We start from the raw sequence: 17541 nt of genomic DNA, 5'->3' as shown, positions 1-17541 counted from the left end.
TAACTCGCGGGTAGAAGTCATTCAAACAGTTGAAATGATGCAGTTATAACAGATGTATATATTATCATATAATTCAAAATAATCAATATATTATCAATTAAGTATACGAATTATTATATCAAATTTAACAACAACGTTATTGTTATATTTAAAAAAAAAAAAACATATATTTGTAAAGATTTCAACTATACAGCTGTTTCTGCGCAACGCGCGGGCATTTACCTAGTAATAACATAAAAATAGTGTTTTTACATTTTCATACTATTTATTTTTTTAGTTGAACTTACTTCTCTCTATATATATTGTAAATGTTCAAGAATATGTTACAAAAGCATGATTAAAATAAATAAATAAATAAATAAACTCAAAATACAATATTAAGAAAATACAAATAAAAACCTATCCAAAAACCCCGAACGAGTATAACGGTTTAAAAAAAAGAATATGATGATGTTATAGCTCAAATACCACAAATTCACCGGTCCAAACTGATGACACTATAGCCCAGTCAAAGACCTACCCGGTCCATCTGATCCAAAAAGCCCAATAGATTCTCCATATGTGCAACCTGTATCTACACACGCATGGAATACAATAATTTGGTCAGATTTTGGCTTATAAGCTTAAACTAATTTAGTAAGATTTTAGTGAGTTTATCACTAAGTTATCTAAGATAACTTGTCAAAAAACTAGTTTATAATTTATGGTTAGCTATTTTTGTAGTCTCGTCAAATACTAAATTCCAATAGACTTAAAAAATAAACTAATTAGACCATAATATTTGTGAAATATAACTAATCTCATGTATATATGTATATATGATATATGTAATACAACAATCTTATATATTACTTGGAACAACTTCAAAGCTGTGATGATTATTCTTCTAATACGACAACGAGCCTAACTTTTAAGACCACAAAAACGCTGCTTAAACTTCAACCTCCTCTCATAAACACATTTTGAGCATTAGGTATGCTGAAATCAGCTGGATTCCTATTAATCGAGCACACAAGAGTCAAATTGTTTTGAAAACTGGCAGCTGTTGAGCTCCTATTCTCTGTCCCTAAACTCACTCGGATCTTTTTATGGACACAAGCACAAGTCGTCCCCATTGCAAACCCTTGATCATGCCGAAATTTAGCTCGATTCCCAACATTTGAGGTTAATATTGGTGAATAAGTAGTCATATGTTTGCTTGCTTCTCCTGCTAGTGACTCCATTTCCATGGTCGATTGAACCATTTGAGCTCTTTTTGCATCATCTGTTGGATTTGAAGGATTCTCTTCATTAAAATGCGTAGCCAATAGCATCACAGCCTCCATTTCAGAATCTTCGTTTGGTGTTACTGTAGATTGGATACCATTTTCCTCCAGTGGTCTAACTTTTCTACGCTTTTCCATGACCTGAAAATCCATGTCATCAATCCTAGTTTTCCTCGAATCATTTTCATGCGAGTCTTTTGATCCACACTTTGACTTTTCTTCTTTTCCAAATCTCATCTCTTCAACACCATATGTCGTCATCTTGTTGTTTGAGATTGTGGTAATTTGAACACCCTTTTGTTTTCTGGAAAACGCAACATCCTCATATTTCTCATCTTTAGATTCTGTAGTGTTTCTAGTGTTAACTTTGTCAAGATTCCTTAATATATCAGACAACAAACAAAGCTTCTGATGTTTCCTTCGTGGCTGAATTCTTCCAGATTTATCGTTATATCCACTTCCATTCGCACTATTTTCAGGTTGGTTTTGCTCCTTGTAAATCACCTTGCAAGATTTTGAATCTGGGTATCCATTGTTGACTCGTTTGCATATATTAATATCATTCGCTCCTAGAGATTCAATCATATCTTTAGTTTGAGATCGATCTTCTTTTCCAGTGAGAGTTTTTTTGATAGATGCTTTCAAAAGAGCAAAGACAAAGATTGCATATTAGCATCAAATAACATAGAAAGTAAGTAGAATCGAATTTAAGACTTACAATTTGAAGCTTCTTTATGTTCTGGTTTATCATGTGAACCATCAATATGATCACTGGGACTACACAAGAATGTAGAATCTACCGATTGATATGAAGCAAAAACATCATACTTTTCAGGATCACCCAGTGATCCAAAAGGCCAACATTTCTTCCGATCTTTTTTGCGAATTTCAGCAACATACTCACTGATAATTAAACATGATCGGTTGAAGATAAAATGCATATATGAGAACAAGATCAAATTAACCATTTCATTTTTAAATTTTAATGGAAAATCACATGTACATACCGAATAGAAAAGCTCATAAATTCACTTGTTTTGGTATTTTCTTGTTTGTTGAGACCGATCTCCATTGAAAGTGAGTAGATAATTAATATTTAACAGCTACAACACAACAGTCGCTACAAACGTGGAAGAACCTAGCAAGAATAAAGATAAATTAATTAAAACAAGATATCGGTCATATATAATTGACGATAGATTTCCACGACTTCAATTTTTAAAGCTTCTTCTAAGAAAAACAATGAGTTGCATATTGGTTATAGTATTTACTATTCACTTGCAAAAGTTTTTACATTATGTCACAACTTAAGAAATTTTAGCAAGTATGATTTCAAAAAAGCCCAAGAGCATAATCGAAATCATATTAAATATAAGGGAAATAATCGTTCACTTAATTAAACAAGTTTTTTCAATGTTACCCTACATAAAATCACAAACTCGGACAACACATGAAGTGGAAAGAAAAAACGTGATTGTCGTATCTAAGGAACAGAAATATCCGCCAAAAGTAAGTTTCTATCTAAATTATGAAACAAATTTATTGCAACATCACTAAGTGAGATACAAAATAAATACAACTTTCGCATCACAAACCACATAATCATATGCATATATTTATAGAAATAGTCTAAGGAATTACAAAAGTTAAGATTTCATTGCTCATATGAGTAAAGGGAGCAATAAAAATCGAACTTTGGCATAAATTCGACTGTCGAAACCAAATGGAACCCTAAAAGCAAAAGTTTATATACACATAGTCAAACAACATAAACACATAAATAAAGTAAAGATTCATGATTGAATTGATAGAAAAGTAAAGCTCAAATACACCATAACAAACAAGAACCAAGACATACACGCAGTGAATCTGGATGAAAAATATGAAGTATTCAAAACCTACCTCATGTAGATGATTTTGGATGAACTTGTCGGTTGGGTTTTTGAAGAATCAACCAAGATCGAAAACCCATCGAAACTCCTGAACTCGTGACGAAAATTTAGCTCAAAAAGTTTTGAATTTCGTGGATGGTATTTGGAAATTGCGTTGATCTTTTAGTTAGACAAACCCTTGGCTATTTAGATTTAGAGAGAGAGAGAGAGAGAGAGAGAGAGAGAGAGAGGAGTGTGGCCATAAAATGTTAAAAGAGAGAAGAGAGAGAGTATTAATGTGGTTTGTATCGTCGCCATCGTGAAGGGCATAAACGGATTAGGCCGTCGCTAAACATCTGATGCGTAAAAGGTTAACGACACGAACAGGTGACGTGTAGTAATGTCCAATTTTAATGTAGGAAAAATTAATTTTATCCTCTTAGTTGGTCGGTTTTTATATATACTCCATATTTTCTCTTGTCATCCAATTTTAATATATATATATATATATATATATATATATATATATATATATATATATATATATATATATATATATATGAGATAAGGGTGTGTTTGAGTTAGTTTTTTATCGCAAAGCAGATTTTTAAAAAAAATGTTTATTAACTTATGACTTTTAGGAAAATCGGGTTTAAAAAAATGTTTGAATAAGAAAAACTGATTTTTAGGAGTAAAATGGCTAAAAAGCTAAAAATATATGATTTTATATTTTTTTTGAAAACTTTATTTTTTCCTATCAAAAAAGCTATTTTAAAAGCTTTTTTTAAATACACAAACACTTTTTTTACTTTATTAACTTTTTGAAAACCTAAAAAACTAATAAGTTATTTTGAAAAGCTATTTCAAACACCCACTGAATATCCTCTTATTATTTATTTTTATCAATCTTCCTCCTACTCGTTTAAATGATAACATATGTCATATTAATATACTAAAATATTATTAAATTTCATTAAATAAGCATTAAATTTCACACATATCACCATTTAATTGGGTAGGAGGATTTGTAATAATAAAAACTAGGATGATATTTCATATATATATATATATATATATATATATATATATATATATATATATATATATATATATATATATATATAAGTATGTTCCAAGGAGAACAGTTCTTATTTTGAGAGTATTTGAAAAGAAATTTTAGCCACAAAAAGGGCCTAACTTTTAGTGAAGTGGAGGGTATGCACGTAATTTTTCATTTATTTTCCAAATGAAAGCTACATGAGCATCTCTTTCACTGTATACCATCACACCATCACTGCCTACGCCCTACCACCACTTTGCTACTGTCTTCAACCATCAACCGTACCACCATATACCCTGATCTTCTTCGATAAACATCTGTGAGAACACCACCATATTCACCACTATATACCCTAATTTCCACGGGCTTAGTTAGGACTGAAAAGCTGATAACATATGACCAAGGTTGGAACAATAAAATTCATGGCGTATTTTGTAATTAAATGAAGGTCGAGGGGTGTTTGTTATCGGTCGTGTTGAAACTAATTGGAGCAGCACTCAGATCTTTTTTTTTTTACTTCTAATGGTGACGTCAATGTGTGTTTTTACAACATTGCTATTGATCCTTGTAAGTCCCTGGAGACAGTATCTTAACCAGTGATCAAGCAATCTAACAATCAAACAGCAATCTAACAATCAAACAAGATAAGAATTGAGAAGAAGAAGATTAAACCAAAGCTTGCACACGTTTATATCAAAAAAAACGTTAGTACAACTTGGACACATACTAAAGACCGTAAACAATAGTGAACCATCAACAACCACTAACAGACTCAGACACTCCCTATATATAGGAGAGATGGACTGGCCGTAAACAGGTTTACGGTCGTAAACTATCTCTGGCCGTAAACTCATCAATAACACATCAATTACATGCAAAAGACTCAATAAGACCTATACATTAAATAGCCTAGCCCAAACCATTAAATGGACCCTTCAATCTCCCCCTTGATTTGGGGCTAGCTGAGACTCAGTCTTTTTCAATTATAATCACGTCGTACCCCCCCCCCCCCCATTGCCCCTTGCCACATCTCTTTTGCAATAATCTTGGTGACCATTGATGTGAACTCCTTAGCAGAAGACTCGAAAATCTCTTCAGCCACCTTGATCTGATGTAGAGACAATTGATGAATATCCCACTTTCCAAATTGAAGTATGTCTCTTTTGTCATTGAGGTGAAAGCAACCATCTTGGAATTTTATGATAACAGTTGCAGTTGTTTCATCATAGACCCAGTAAAGCATTTTAGCAAGAGATCCATCACTGAAGTTCTGCAGCACCGGAATCTGTCTGACTTAATTGGTTGGCGGCTACATAACAGTCTGAAAAGGCTTATTCATCTTGGGATCCAGTACTTTAGGGAAGCTTTTAACAAAAGACTCAACAGTCTTCATGCCAGAAAATCCCTTCTTTAGTTGATCCTCCAAGAACAACTTGAAATGAGTTGCATTTGGATCTCCAGAAGGATTTGCGAATGGAGTACATGCTAGTTCTGAAAGATCAACCCTAGTCCAGGAACTGAAATCATGGAAGTCTTTGTAGTACTCCACATTTTTGCTTTTGCGTCTTACTAACCACATGTTTAGCCTGTCATAAAATCCCCATGAGACAATTCTTGTCCTATCACCGTACCTGTGTCCAAATTTCTTCTTTTCAAGATCAGTGACGGTGATTTTGGGTTGATTTCCAACTGCATTTTGATCTAAGATCTTCTTGAATAGTAATTGCTTTTTCTTGTCATATGCTGCAAGTTTTGCACATTTAAGAGCAAATACATTTGGTGCTTGAACTGGTTCGGTCTCAAATCGATCTACGACCCGAGAAGCTCTTTCAATAGGCGGATTAACCGGGGGATCTTGAACAAATGACTGATCGGCATTGGATTTGAATTTGTCGCCAAACTCCTCTGCCAGCTTCTTCTTTAGATCAAAATAAAATGCAGTCAACGTTCCCATGTGTGTTTGCATATCAGAAATTTGTTGCGATTTCAGAGTTTTATCCGCTTCAAGATCTGCAAGACAGATTTTAAGGTGGGCCTTTTCAGCTTCAAGATTGGCCACACGGAAATCAAGCTCAATATTCTTCTAATTAAGCACGCTGATCTCCTTTTGAAGTCTAAAAATAGTGGGGTCATCTTCTCCAGAGTGGCCTTCCTCAATAGAAATTCCTTTAGCTCAGGAGGAAGGCTTTGAACTTTGTTCTTGGGCCAGATGTAAAGCAAGTCTCTCAGAGACAACTTCATGATAAGGTCTGGAAGGAGATGATTCTGGGGGAACAGAAGAACCACCAACCTCAAAAATAGTACTTAGACCTTCATTGGATGGAATAGATGAAGTAACAACAAAAGAAGTAGTTATTGGTTGAGTCGGAAGGCCATGAGACAATTCAGGAACAAGAACTCCTTGTCTTGGATCGTGTCTTCTCATCTTCAATGGAGGCGAGGAGGTCTGAGTCATTAATGAATCACTTACTGTTGGCTCAACATTAGGAATGACATCCTCAAAGGGAGGAATCCTTGAAGTTGTCTCCATAGGAGTTAAAGTATCAGCCATTTGATTAGAAGAAGGAGGCGTTGTTTCAAGAGCATCTTCTGTCTCCCTTATCTCCGTTATTGGATGAGCAACATCATAGATATTGTCAAAAAACGTATCGAGGTCTTCATTTGACAGAAGGTTTTCATTGCCTCCAAAATTCAAGGAAATATCATCCTTGTCAAAACCAGTAAGATCCAAATTATAAAAAGAATCACCATCATCTTCTTCGTTCTCTGTCGCATCCTCTATCGTTCCCTCGATGTAATCACTCTCAACTTGTACCGAATGTAGATCATTCTCTTCAGCTACAATGGCAGCAGGTGTATCTACATCATCTTCGTGATCAGAAACCGGAATAATGTCATCTTCAGAAATGATATCGTCTTCAGAGGTCATGCGATCAAATGATACATGAGACTCAGAAGCCTCACATTAATCAACAAACAAGCCGAACTTCACAAAGGGATACTTTCCTTGAAAAGTGATTTTTCCCTTTCTGTTTTGCTTCATTAAACCGACGGTGTTTGGCCCAAGAGATTTCATGTCAAGAGTTTCTCCGTCTTTGGCTATTGCGGGAAATTGTTCGTTAATGAACACTTGAATGAATCTAGGGTACAACAAGAACTTGTCCCTTGTCTTTGCTTGGATGTTTGCAATCAACTCATGGAGGATGAATTTGGAAAAATTGTAATTCAGTCCTACAACCAAAGAGATGATAGCACCAGTATTCCTCAAAGAAATTTCATTTGCACCAGATTTTCTGCCGAAAATGCAACTCACAAAGACACGAGCTAAGAATCTCCAGAACGGTGGCAACAGCTTCTTCAAAGTTGGAGGGAAAGCACCTTCATATCCCATTTTGATAAGAAATTCTTCAACTTGAGAGATCTCGATCTCAGTGAGGAAAGGTTGATTGATCGTCAATTTTGAGAACATCCCTGATGAACTGTTCTGTGATGATGATTTTGCAGTCTTTGACTGTAGCTTCAACAGAAACAGTACCATCACTTCCTTTCTTCACATCTACCGTCTTCCAGAATTCTTTTATTAGGCCTTGAAATATTGTTGGATTAACAGTCAGCGCAATAGACAGACAGCATTCTCGCAATCCATGCATCATTGATTTGAATTCTCCGTGGGCAGCTGGAGGATCAGCCAAGAGAATAGCCAGATTATGATTGTCAGCAAACTTAAGTTCTGCCATTACAATCTGCACTAAACCGAGCCAAGTGAGAAAAGGAAAGAATTTATTTAAACATTTAAAAGTTGATGTTTTTCTCATTCTACAATTTAATTTGGCTTTTAAATGAACAAAAATATGAAAAATCAAGATTAGGTTGACTAAAGTTGAGTTTACGGTCAAAGGAGAGTTTACGGCCGTAAACTCGTGGTCGTAAACACCTGGCCGTAAGCTCTGGCTGTAAACACTTGCCGTAAACTGTCGGGCCGTAAACGTCTGGCCATAAACGCCTGACCGTAAATGGCTGGCCGAGAACACCAATAATGAATTCTTACTGATTAAACCACTCAAAACATGTCGATTTGAAGTGAAAATAGCATTTCCTTGATCGAAATCATTGTACCTTTAAAGCTAACAGATCAATTTCTCGATTTTTCACAAAAAAAATTTGAGAGAGAGAGAAAAAATTTTGATTTTGCGGCCGAGAACTCAGAAATGAAGGAAAAAAATGGTTTTTGGCTATTGTTCTACCTTATACCTAGTCCAAAAAATACTATGGGCTGCAATCCACAATGCATAGAATAAGTCCAATACCCAAAAAAAAAATTAAATAAAACATTTTGAGGACAAAAAATAAAAAAATAAAAATAAAATAAAACTAAAATTAAGAGCAAAACTAAAATTTAAATTTTTTAAAATTTAAGAGGTATTTTAAACTAATTTCACCTCTTTCTAACACTAAAAATAATTTTGTGATATTGGGATCAAAGTTGTTAGAGAGTTTTAATCCACTTATCGATACTTCTGTCTTCAAGTCCAAGTCTGGTCGATCGTTGGTATTGTGGTCCACTTAAACACAAAAGGTTTTTGATAAAAAAATATTACACACTATAAGTGACAAGTCAATAGATCTTATGAACTTAGATAATATTCCTAAAAGACCATTCAGCTGACGACGACCAAAGGTATTGTTGTCCACCTAAATTGAGCAGCGAGATTTACTGACAACCTATAAAATGTTCAATTTTAATTGTATTAAAACGTGTTTCCCGCTTCCTGATATACCCCAATAATCAAGGTCTTCCAGAAATACTCCTTACATCAGATCAGCAGACAATTATTAGGAGAGAAGATAGATTTAGAATGCATATGTTGTACACTCAGGTCAGATCTTTTCCAATCACGCAGAGAGTGAAACATATGACTAACTAGAGTTTAGAGGGATTGAGAAGTAGAAGGTTGCATATTCTGTGTACCAGGTCGGATTGTTAATCATGCAAAGGAGACAACATATGGCTAATAGGTAGGAAGAATAGCATAGAAGAAGATACAGAGTGATAGAGTTGCATATGTTTCATTCCAGGTCGGATCTCTTCCAATCAGCAGAGGAGGCAACATATGACTAACAGATAAAAAGAAAGGAAATAATTTTCTACAGACCTAATTTATCAGAATTTCCCAGTTGCCCCGTCAATACCGGAATTAAGGACAAAGTCCGCACATCGAGGAAAACTTAATCCATAGTTCTAGATACAGATCATTTAATGTATCTGCAGATTCTCATGTATATTTCTCTGCTCAACCTACCCAAGCGTCGTATTGTCAAGCTAAATGAAACTATCTAGGTCATTGATTTGTCAGGTCTCTAGATTTCTTAAGTTCATCTGATCCTAGTCAAGTCCAATTTGAAAACTTTCCATGCCTACCAGCGCATCGAACACAGATGTCAGACAATTCGACTTTGGCACCTTACCAGCGCATCAAACACAGATCTCAGAAAATTCGACTTTGGCACCTTACACAAATTCAGATTGTCTGTTATCTCATGATTATATCACTTCCCAGCACATCACCTACAAACAGAAACTATTAGCAACATATTTTTAATTTTCTGATTTTTTAATGTTTTTGGATTTTTTAATTTTTTAATTTTTGTTTGGTTTTTTTGTTTCTTTCTCCCCTAAATTTGTGCATGGTGAGAATGAAATTAAAATGCACAAATTTAAACTAACCTAAAACAAAAATTAGTCCTCAAAACGTATCATTTTTAAAAAACTCACAAGCACATCGAATCGAGCTTAGTTAAACGGCTTTGTGAATAGATCCACCACATTATTAGCAGTGGGAACCTATTTCATCCGAATGAGCGAATGCTCATAACAATCTCTGATGAAATGAATTTTGATGTCAATGTGCTTAGTTTTCGAGTGCTGGACTGGATTTTTAGCAATCTGAATTGCAGCCTCATTATCACAAAATATAGGGGTTTCTAAATAGTTCAAACCGTAATCCAACCGCTGATATTGGATCCATATGACTTGAGAGCAATAAGCAGAGGCAACAACATATTCCGCTTCTACTGTTGAGGTTGAGACGATGTATTGTTTCTTGCACTGCCAAGACACCAGCCGATCACCAAGGAATTGACATCCTCCTGATGTAGATTTCCTGTCAAGCTCACAGCCTCCATAATTATTGTCATCAAATGCATATAAATCAAATTCAGAATTTTTCGGATACCAAAGACCCAGATTTGGGCTGCCTTTGAGATACCGAAAGATTCTTTTGACAGCAATAAGATGTGAAAGTTTAGGATTAGCCTGATAGCGTGCGCATTGACAAACTACAAACATGATGTCTGGACAGCTTGCAGTTAGATACATCAACGAACCGATCATCGATCTGTAGTGAGTTTGATCTACGAATTCGCCATCTGTATCTGGAGTCAGCAGGGGTCTGTCAACCATTGGCGTCAAGGCAGGTTTTGTATCTTGAAAACCGAACTTCTCAAGTATATCCTCCACATACTTTGCTTGATGGAGCAGGATTCTGGTTGATCTTTGTTGGACCTGAAGCTGCAAAAACATGGTCATTTCGCCTAACGAACTCATCTCGAACCTCTTTTTCATCACTCTTTCGAACTCTTTGCATAGCTGTGGAATTGTAGACCCGCAGATAATGTCGTCAACATAGATCTGGACTAGAATATGATCATTACCCACATGCTTGATGAACAAAGTTTGATCGATAGTGTCGCGAGAATATCCATGTTCGAGCAAGTGCTTTGTGAGAGTTGCATACAACTCTCTAGGAGCTTGATGTAACCCATACAATGCCTTGTCCAACTTGTAGACATGATTGGGAAACTTTAAGTTAATAAACCCAGGAGGTTGATCAACGTAGATTTCTTCCTTCACCTTGTCATACAAGAAGGATGTCTTGACATCCATCTGATAAAAAGTGAAGTTCATGTAGGAAGCGTATGCAAGGAAGATACGGATAGCCTCCAAACGAGCCACCTGAGCATAAACCTCAGTGTAGTCAAGACCCTCGATCTGTCTAAACCCACAAACCACCAATCTTGCTTTGTTGCGCACTATGACTCCGGAATCATCCTGCTTATTGCGGTATACTCAGCATGTGTCAAGAGACTTTTTGCCCTTAGGAAGTTCAACCAGCGTCCAAACCCTGAGTTTTTCAAATTGATTTAACTCTTCGTGCATAGCATCTACCCAGCTGGACTCATTCAAATCCATTTCAATGTTCTTTGGCTCTATTTGAGAGATAAAGAAGAATAGAGACATGTATTAACATCTCCACTCTGACTTCTTGTTTTAACACCATCACCCATCTAGCTATTGACATTTTCGATCGGATGATCGCGTTGAATGCGTGGAGGTATCTCCCGGCTGATGTCATTGAGTGAAACACGAAGATTGTAAATATTGATAACTCCATCATTTTTCGAATGATTCACTTCAGATGAACCTGTCACGTTAGAAGGATCTGCCACAAACTCATTAGTAATTTGATCAGGAAAGAAAAGTTCTATAAAAGTTTGAGTAACAGCGGAAGCATCTCTGGACATGAACTCTCTTTCATAAGGAGTTAGAGGTGTAGCATCAGCATCTAGAGCGTTTTGTTGACTTGTAGATTCTGGACAATTAATTGGAACAGATGACTCCACCACAGGAATTGTAGAAGACACTATCGGCGGTCTGTAAACAACTTCTTCGTCTTCATCTTCAAGTACAGTCTTCGAACCAGAAGTAGAACCAGATAAACTATCTGAACACACACTGAACGATCTGAACATTGACGTGTAATCAAACAACCAATCAGGACCCACTCTAGCATCCGTTTCATTCTCCTCCAACCAGCGCACATCGAAGGATTCTACGATTTTCTTTGTTCTTTTGTTTTAGACCCTGTACGTAGTGCGAGTAGCATACCCCCACAAAATAGCAGTCATCATCTTTGGCATTGAACTTCGGGTTAGACTCCAGGTGAAGAAGGGTACAAGGGGAGCCAAATATGCAGAAATGGCTGACAGATGGCTTGTGACCATATAGAATTTCATACGGAGTCTTGATCATCTGGGATCTGTTGATCAAAACACGATTCTAAACATAACATGCTGTGTTGATCGCCTCAGCCCAAAAGAAAACAGGTAATTTAGAGTCACACAGCATCGTCCGTGCAGCGTCTTACAGCGTTCGATTCCTCCGTTCAGCAACATTGTTTTGCTGAGGCGTGCGAATGGAACTGTATTGATGCACAATTCCCTTTTTATGCGCAAAAGTGAAAAAGAACTGCATTCTTGAATTCTGTTCTATTATCAGTACGAAGCGCCTTCACCCGATTATTGGTTTGGTTCTCTATCATTGCGATGAACTTCTTGATCAGATCAGATACCCCAGCTTTGTTGGATACAAAGAAAACCCACGTGAAACGCAAGAAGTTATCGATCACTACTAGACAGTATGAATTCCTGTTGATTCTTAGGACATTAATCGGACCAAATAAATTTATGTGCAACAATTGGAGCACCTGGCTTATTGAATTGACATGTTTTGGCAGGTGTGGTTTTCTATGATGCTTTCCCTGGGCACACGACACACATTTTTCAAATGTTATGAAGTCTCTAACAGGCAGGCCACGCACCATTTCATGTTTAGCAAGACGATTCAGATTCTTAGCGTTTGCATGACCAAGTCGTCAGTGCCAGCATAGCATTTTGTTCTAAGACTTTCAAAAAGAGGCAGATGACATGTTCAGGAATGTTGTTATTCATGTTGATGATATATGCATTTCCATCCCGCTTTGATTTAACAAGAATCCACTCATCCGGAATGACAATGCCTGGCTTCAAGATCATACACTCTTTATCAGTGTCAGGTGAGTTATCCTCACTATATCAACAGGGTCTAAGGCACCAAGGCCAACCCTTTATGGATTGTATTTAGATTATTGCATGTTATGCTTACGGATTTACATCCTGGTAGTTAGGATGGTGATATGCTATGCTTTAGTGACCCGGTTGGGTCAGTATCCTGGTATATAGGATGATGCTATGTTAGTGACCTATTAGGTCGATATCCTGGTTATAGGATTGTTGCTATGCTTTGTGATCGGTTTGACTGTTATATATATATATATATATATATATATATATATACATATACATGCTAGTGTTATATGATATCTATGTGCACATGATTGTCCTGGTTATAGGATGATGCTATGTTAGTGACCGGTTAGGTCTGTATCCCGGTTATTGGGATGTTGTTATGATTGGTGATCTGTTAGATCAGTTTGACTGTTATATGAAATGAGCTAGCGTATGATATTTATGCGCACATGTTTGTTTAGTTAGGGTTTGGGTTGAGGTGGTCCTGCTTTGTGTTGTAGGTCAACATACCCAGGGCGGTCCGGATAAACTAAAGGCCCTACAAAGGGATTCAGTCAGGCCGAAGGCCCGACGAGCAGTCCGGATAGGTTGTAGGCCATGCGAGGCGGTCCAGACGTGCCGAAGGCGCGGAGAGCGGTCCAGATAGACTGAAGGTTGGCGAGGCGGTCCGGTCAGGCTGACGGCTCATTATACATGATGTTCTGTATTTGTTATATGTTATGGTTATATTTGTATGGCGTTGGTATTTTGGGGGAACTCACTAAGCTTCGATCTTACAGTTGATGATTATGTTTCAAGTACTTTTGATGAACGTGAGAAGGCGAATGCGTAATTGTGCACCTCCTTATATTTTCATGATTGGATTATGGGGATACTTTGATGCTTAAACCATTTTGAAAACAAATTGTAATATCTTAATGGTTTTAAATGTTTTAAAAAGTTTTAAATTGGCTTGAATTTTATGGGTGTTACACCAACAAGGCCCAAAACCCTAATAGTCCAAATATTGCCCAAATCACAAAAGTCAACAATGTTAAGCACACCCAGCATACTCAGACTTACGCCCTGCGTATGCCATCTTTGGCGAGTACGCGCTGCGTACGAGCTGGGTACACCCAACGTACTCCACAACAGTCCAAACTTGCCATTAAGTTCTTAATCGGTTAAGCCATTAAGTTCAATTCTTATATCTGATCCTAAATGATGTCTTAACACGTAAAGGTGGCAAATTTACTCTTTTTCATGTCTTAATGGGACCTAATACTCAATAAAACTCATAATAAGAACCCTAACTCATGCATGGTCCAATATAACACATCAAGATTGCATTTTTATGAACAAGGGACCTCAAAAATGCTAAGATCTACCATCCATAGCTTCTGGAGTAGCTCATACTCTCAAGCATGACTTAAAGAACCATAAAAAGTGATGTGTGCAAACTCACTTAGTTTTAAACCTACTTTTAATTATCAAATAACACACAAAAGGCAATGAACCTATCAATTGTGGTATAGTTAAATAAGCAGGGTATCGATCACAGGGAACGGCAAATTAAAATTAAAAACTAATTTTATCTAAGTTAATTAATAAGTAGGGGGTTTATCTAGTTTTACAAGACTAGAAACTTACTAACTATTACTTACTTAAAAACTAGAAAACAAAATACTAACTAGATTCAATAAATGGAAGGGGACTTCTGTTTAGTTCAACTTAGTTGATTCTATGGTTGATTTCAAGGTAATGGTGCAATGGATTAATTCTTTCGTTGGTTACCGATTCAAGTGATTAGATTCGTATTCACTACCCTAATCCTTAGCAAATAAACTAACTTAAACAGTGGCCAGTTGTCTAATTTAATTAAATTTACTAGATTAATTATTCGGGTTAAGTTAGACTTGCAATAGTTAACTAATTTATTCTTCTAATTAACTTCTTGTTTGATGGTCATCTTACAAGCTTGCACATGAATTTACTCAATTTTCTTATTAATTCTAGTTTCATATTCATTAATCCTAGACATATGGCATAGTGATCACATAGCATATGAGGTTAATAATCAATAGATGTTCATGCTAATCAATTATCTTCCTATCAACAGAAAATTAATTATTATTCACACACAAGGTTCTTTAGCAAGCTAAAATAACAAAAATTCACCAACTTAGAATTAACCCTACCAATCAATCAAACCATATTGTCAACTTTGTATCCCCAAACAGAAGTCTAAAGGTTTTAGATCATAATTGAAGTAAATAACAACAAACAAACAAAGTCAAATTGTTTAACCATAATGATAAAACAAAAGAATAAGTGGAATGATGAAATTTTGCCTCAATTATTCTTCGGGATTGAATTCTAGCTTCTCTCGTCGTCTTCTAGGGTTTTTCTGCCTTCTCAATCGCAGCTAAACTCTTCTGAATCGTTCCAGAATTCTCCTCCATCGTTCTAAGGAGTTATCTTTATATATACGAATCGACTCGTCGAGTCAAGTGGCGACTCGTCGAGTCCATTTCTCAATCCCCGTATTGTGATAAGTCTCTGGGATCCCGAGTCATTATCTTCTCGATTCTTCAATCGGACTCGCCGAGTAGTCGACCCTACTCGCCGAGTAGGTGTTATTTTTGGTGTTTTTCTTCTTTATTCCATTCTTGATCTCTCAACTGCTTCTCCTGCTTCCTTCTGCTTCCGAGCTTCATTTTTTGACTGAAAATATAATTCAAACACTTTTAAGTACCTTTTGTCCATAAAATGCAATAATTTAGCTAATAAATGAATAAAAATCTATACTTAATATGAACTAAATATGCACATATCAAAAAGCATAAAAACAAGCCCTAACTAGATCTATCAAAAGAACCATCAAGTTAAGAGCTTTATACCTCCAAAAGCTTTCCAAGTTGGTGATGATTCTGGATCCACAAGCTCTAGCCACACCAATGCAACTTCCAAGAGTTCTTCTTCCTTCAAGATCACTAAAAACACATTCAAAGTTCACTTCCAAGATCAAAACACTCAAAAGGAAATTAGGGTTTAGAGAGGTGGAGGTTGGTCATAAGAAAGTCCATAAGCAAATTAAGGTGTTTAAATAGGGCACAAACTCTAAAAAATTAGGGCTTTCCCCTAGTGACCGTACGCCCTACATAACTCCACGTATGCCCCATGTACGTGGGTGCTTCCATAACCATGCCATTAAGCCAGTACGCCCAGCGTATTCGGCTAGGGACCAAAATGTAAGAATTTTCAAATAAAGAGCAAAAAGGGAAACTGCATGAATGCAAATGTTATAATTTTCCTTTGGACTTGGATCTTGACTTATTAGAGGATTGTAAATTGTTACTTCTCTCTATAGGTTTTCCTTTAACATTGAGACATTCGACCTTTATGTCATCATTACTACCACTAATGAATTGTTGCATCCTTTATTTCAAGTCTAGAGTGGTCATTATCTCATTCAAGACAAGGTTGTATTGACTATATATAATAGTAATATGAAATTGATCATAAGAATTTGGTAAAGATAATAGTAGAAATAATAGTAGAAATAATAGTAAGGATAATAGTAGAAATAATGTCAAGTCTTCATCTTCATATTTGACGTCCATATCCAGAATTCCTACTAACTCTTTGAAAATATAAAGATGATTAGTCAACCAACTTTCCTTATCTATTTGTAAGTTAAAAATCGTTATTTGATATGTAACTTGTTAGGCTAGCTTTTTTTCATTACCAGTTGTTCCAGGTTTAACCAGAGAGTTGGTTGCTAATGATGTTTACTTCGAAACGTTTTAAAGAACGTCGTTAATAGATATTGATGAATGTGTGATGATGCATTTAGGTCTCTCATCTCTTTTTTCCTCATTTGACCACGATGCATGCATCTTGTCTAAACCCAAAAGTACTTTGTGGAAATCCTTTTGAATTAACACATCTCTCATTGTTACTTTCCACTGGGAATCTTGTGTTGTTGTCAAGTAAATGGATATCGTGCTTCCCTGATTACATGGTTGTTAAACAGTTTTTCACGAATCACTATCCAAAGGACACTCTAGCACCAATTGTTGACAAATTCGACCAACATCTATAGCAAAGCAAAAACTACCTCAATTTGTTAGTCGACAATATTCAAGATCACATGTTTTTGTTAAGTAGTATGCTAATAATACAAATAGAAATTTAACTGTTATCATAAATGTAAATTAAGAAAGAGAAAACAACAACATATTTTTATGTGAAACCCAACTAGGAAAAATCACAAGCATGTGATGATGAAAAACACGTTACTATATCAATTAAGGTTACAATGCTTATGATAGAAAAGATATAGATAACAAGAAAGTTGATTTGGTCTTTATTGTGAGGTTTGACATCATCACATCAAGATATGCATCAAATTCGTAGACTTGGGCAACAAATTTTATTTATAAGAAAACTCTTTCTAATT

At 35.9% G+C, this 17541-nt stretch overlaps 1 protein-coding gene across 2 annotated transcripts; it reads right to left on the bottom strand.

The window, feature by feature from the left end:
• Window positions 1–337: 337 nt before the first annotated feature.
• On the bottom strand, window positions 338–3426 carry LOC145054457 (uncharacterized). Of its 2 annotated transcripts, XR_013684801.1 has the most exons (5): window positions 3168–3426; window positions 2273–2403; window positions 1984–2168; window positions 853–1903; window positions 338–574 (listed from the first exon to the last, which is right to left on the bottom strand). XR_013684801.1 is itself a non-coding variant. In XM_079002659.1 (4 exons), exons 2-4 carry the CDS (start codon window positions 2335–2337, stop codon window positions 939–941), a joined length of 1215 nt encoding a protein of 404 aa, XP_078858785.1. In that variant the 5' UTR covers window positions 2338–2403; window positions 3168–3426; the 3' UTR covers window positions 752–938. The 2 variants fall into 2 exon arrangements, 1 of the variants encoding a protein (XP_078858785.1); XM_079002659.1 differs by lacking the exon at window positions 338–574 and having other exon boundaries at window positions 752–1903.
• Between the last annotated feature and the right edge of the window lie 14115 nt (window positions 3427–17541).

Source organism: Lactuca serriola, chromosome 5 (genome assembly GCF_051521515.1).
Source record: "Lactuca serriola cultivar US96UC23 chromosome 5, Lser_US96UC23_V15, whole genome shotgun sequence".
Classification (NCBI taxonomy): domain Eukaryota; kingdom Viridiplantae; phylum Streptophyta; class Magnoliopsida; order Asterales; family Asteraceae; genus Lactuca; species Lactuca serriola.
This window is presented reverse-complemented; position numbering and strand designations above follow the sequence as displayed.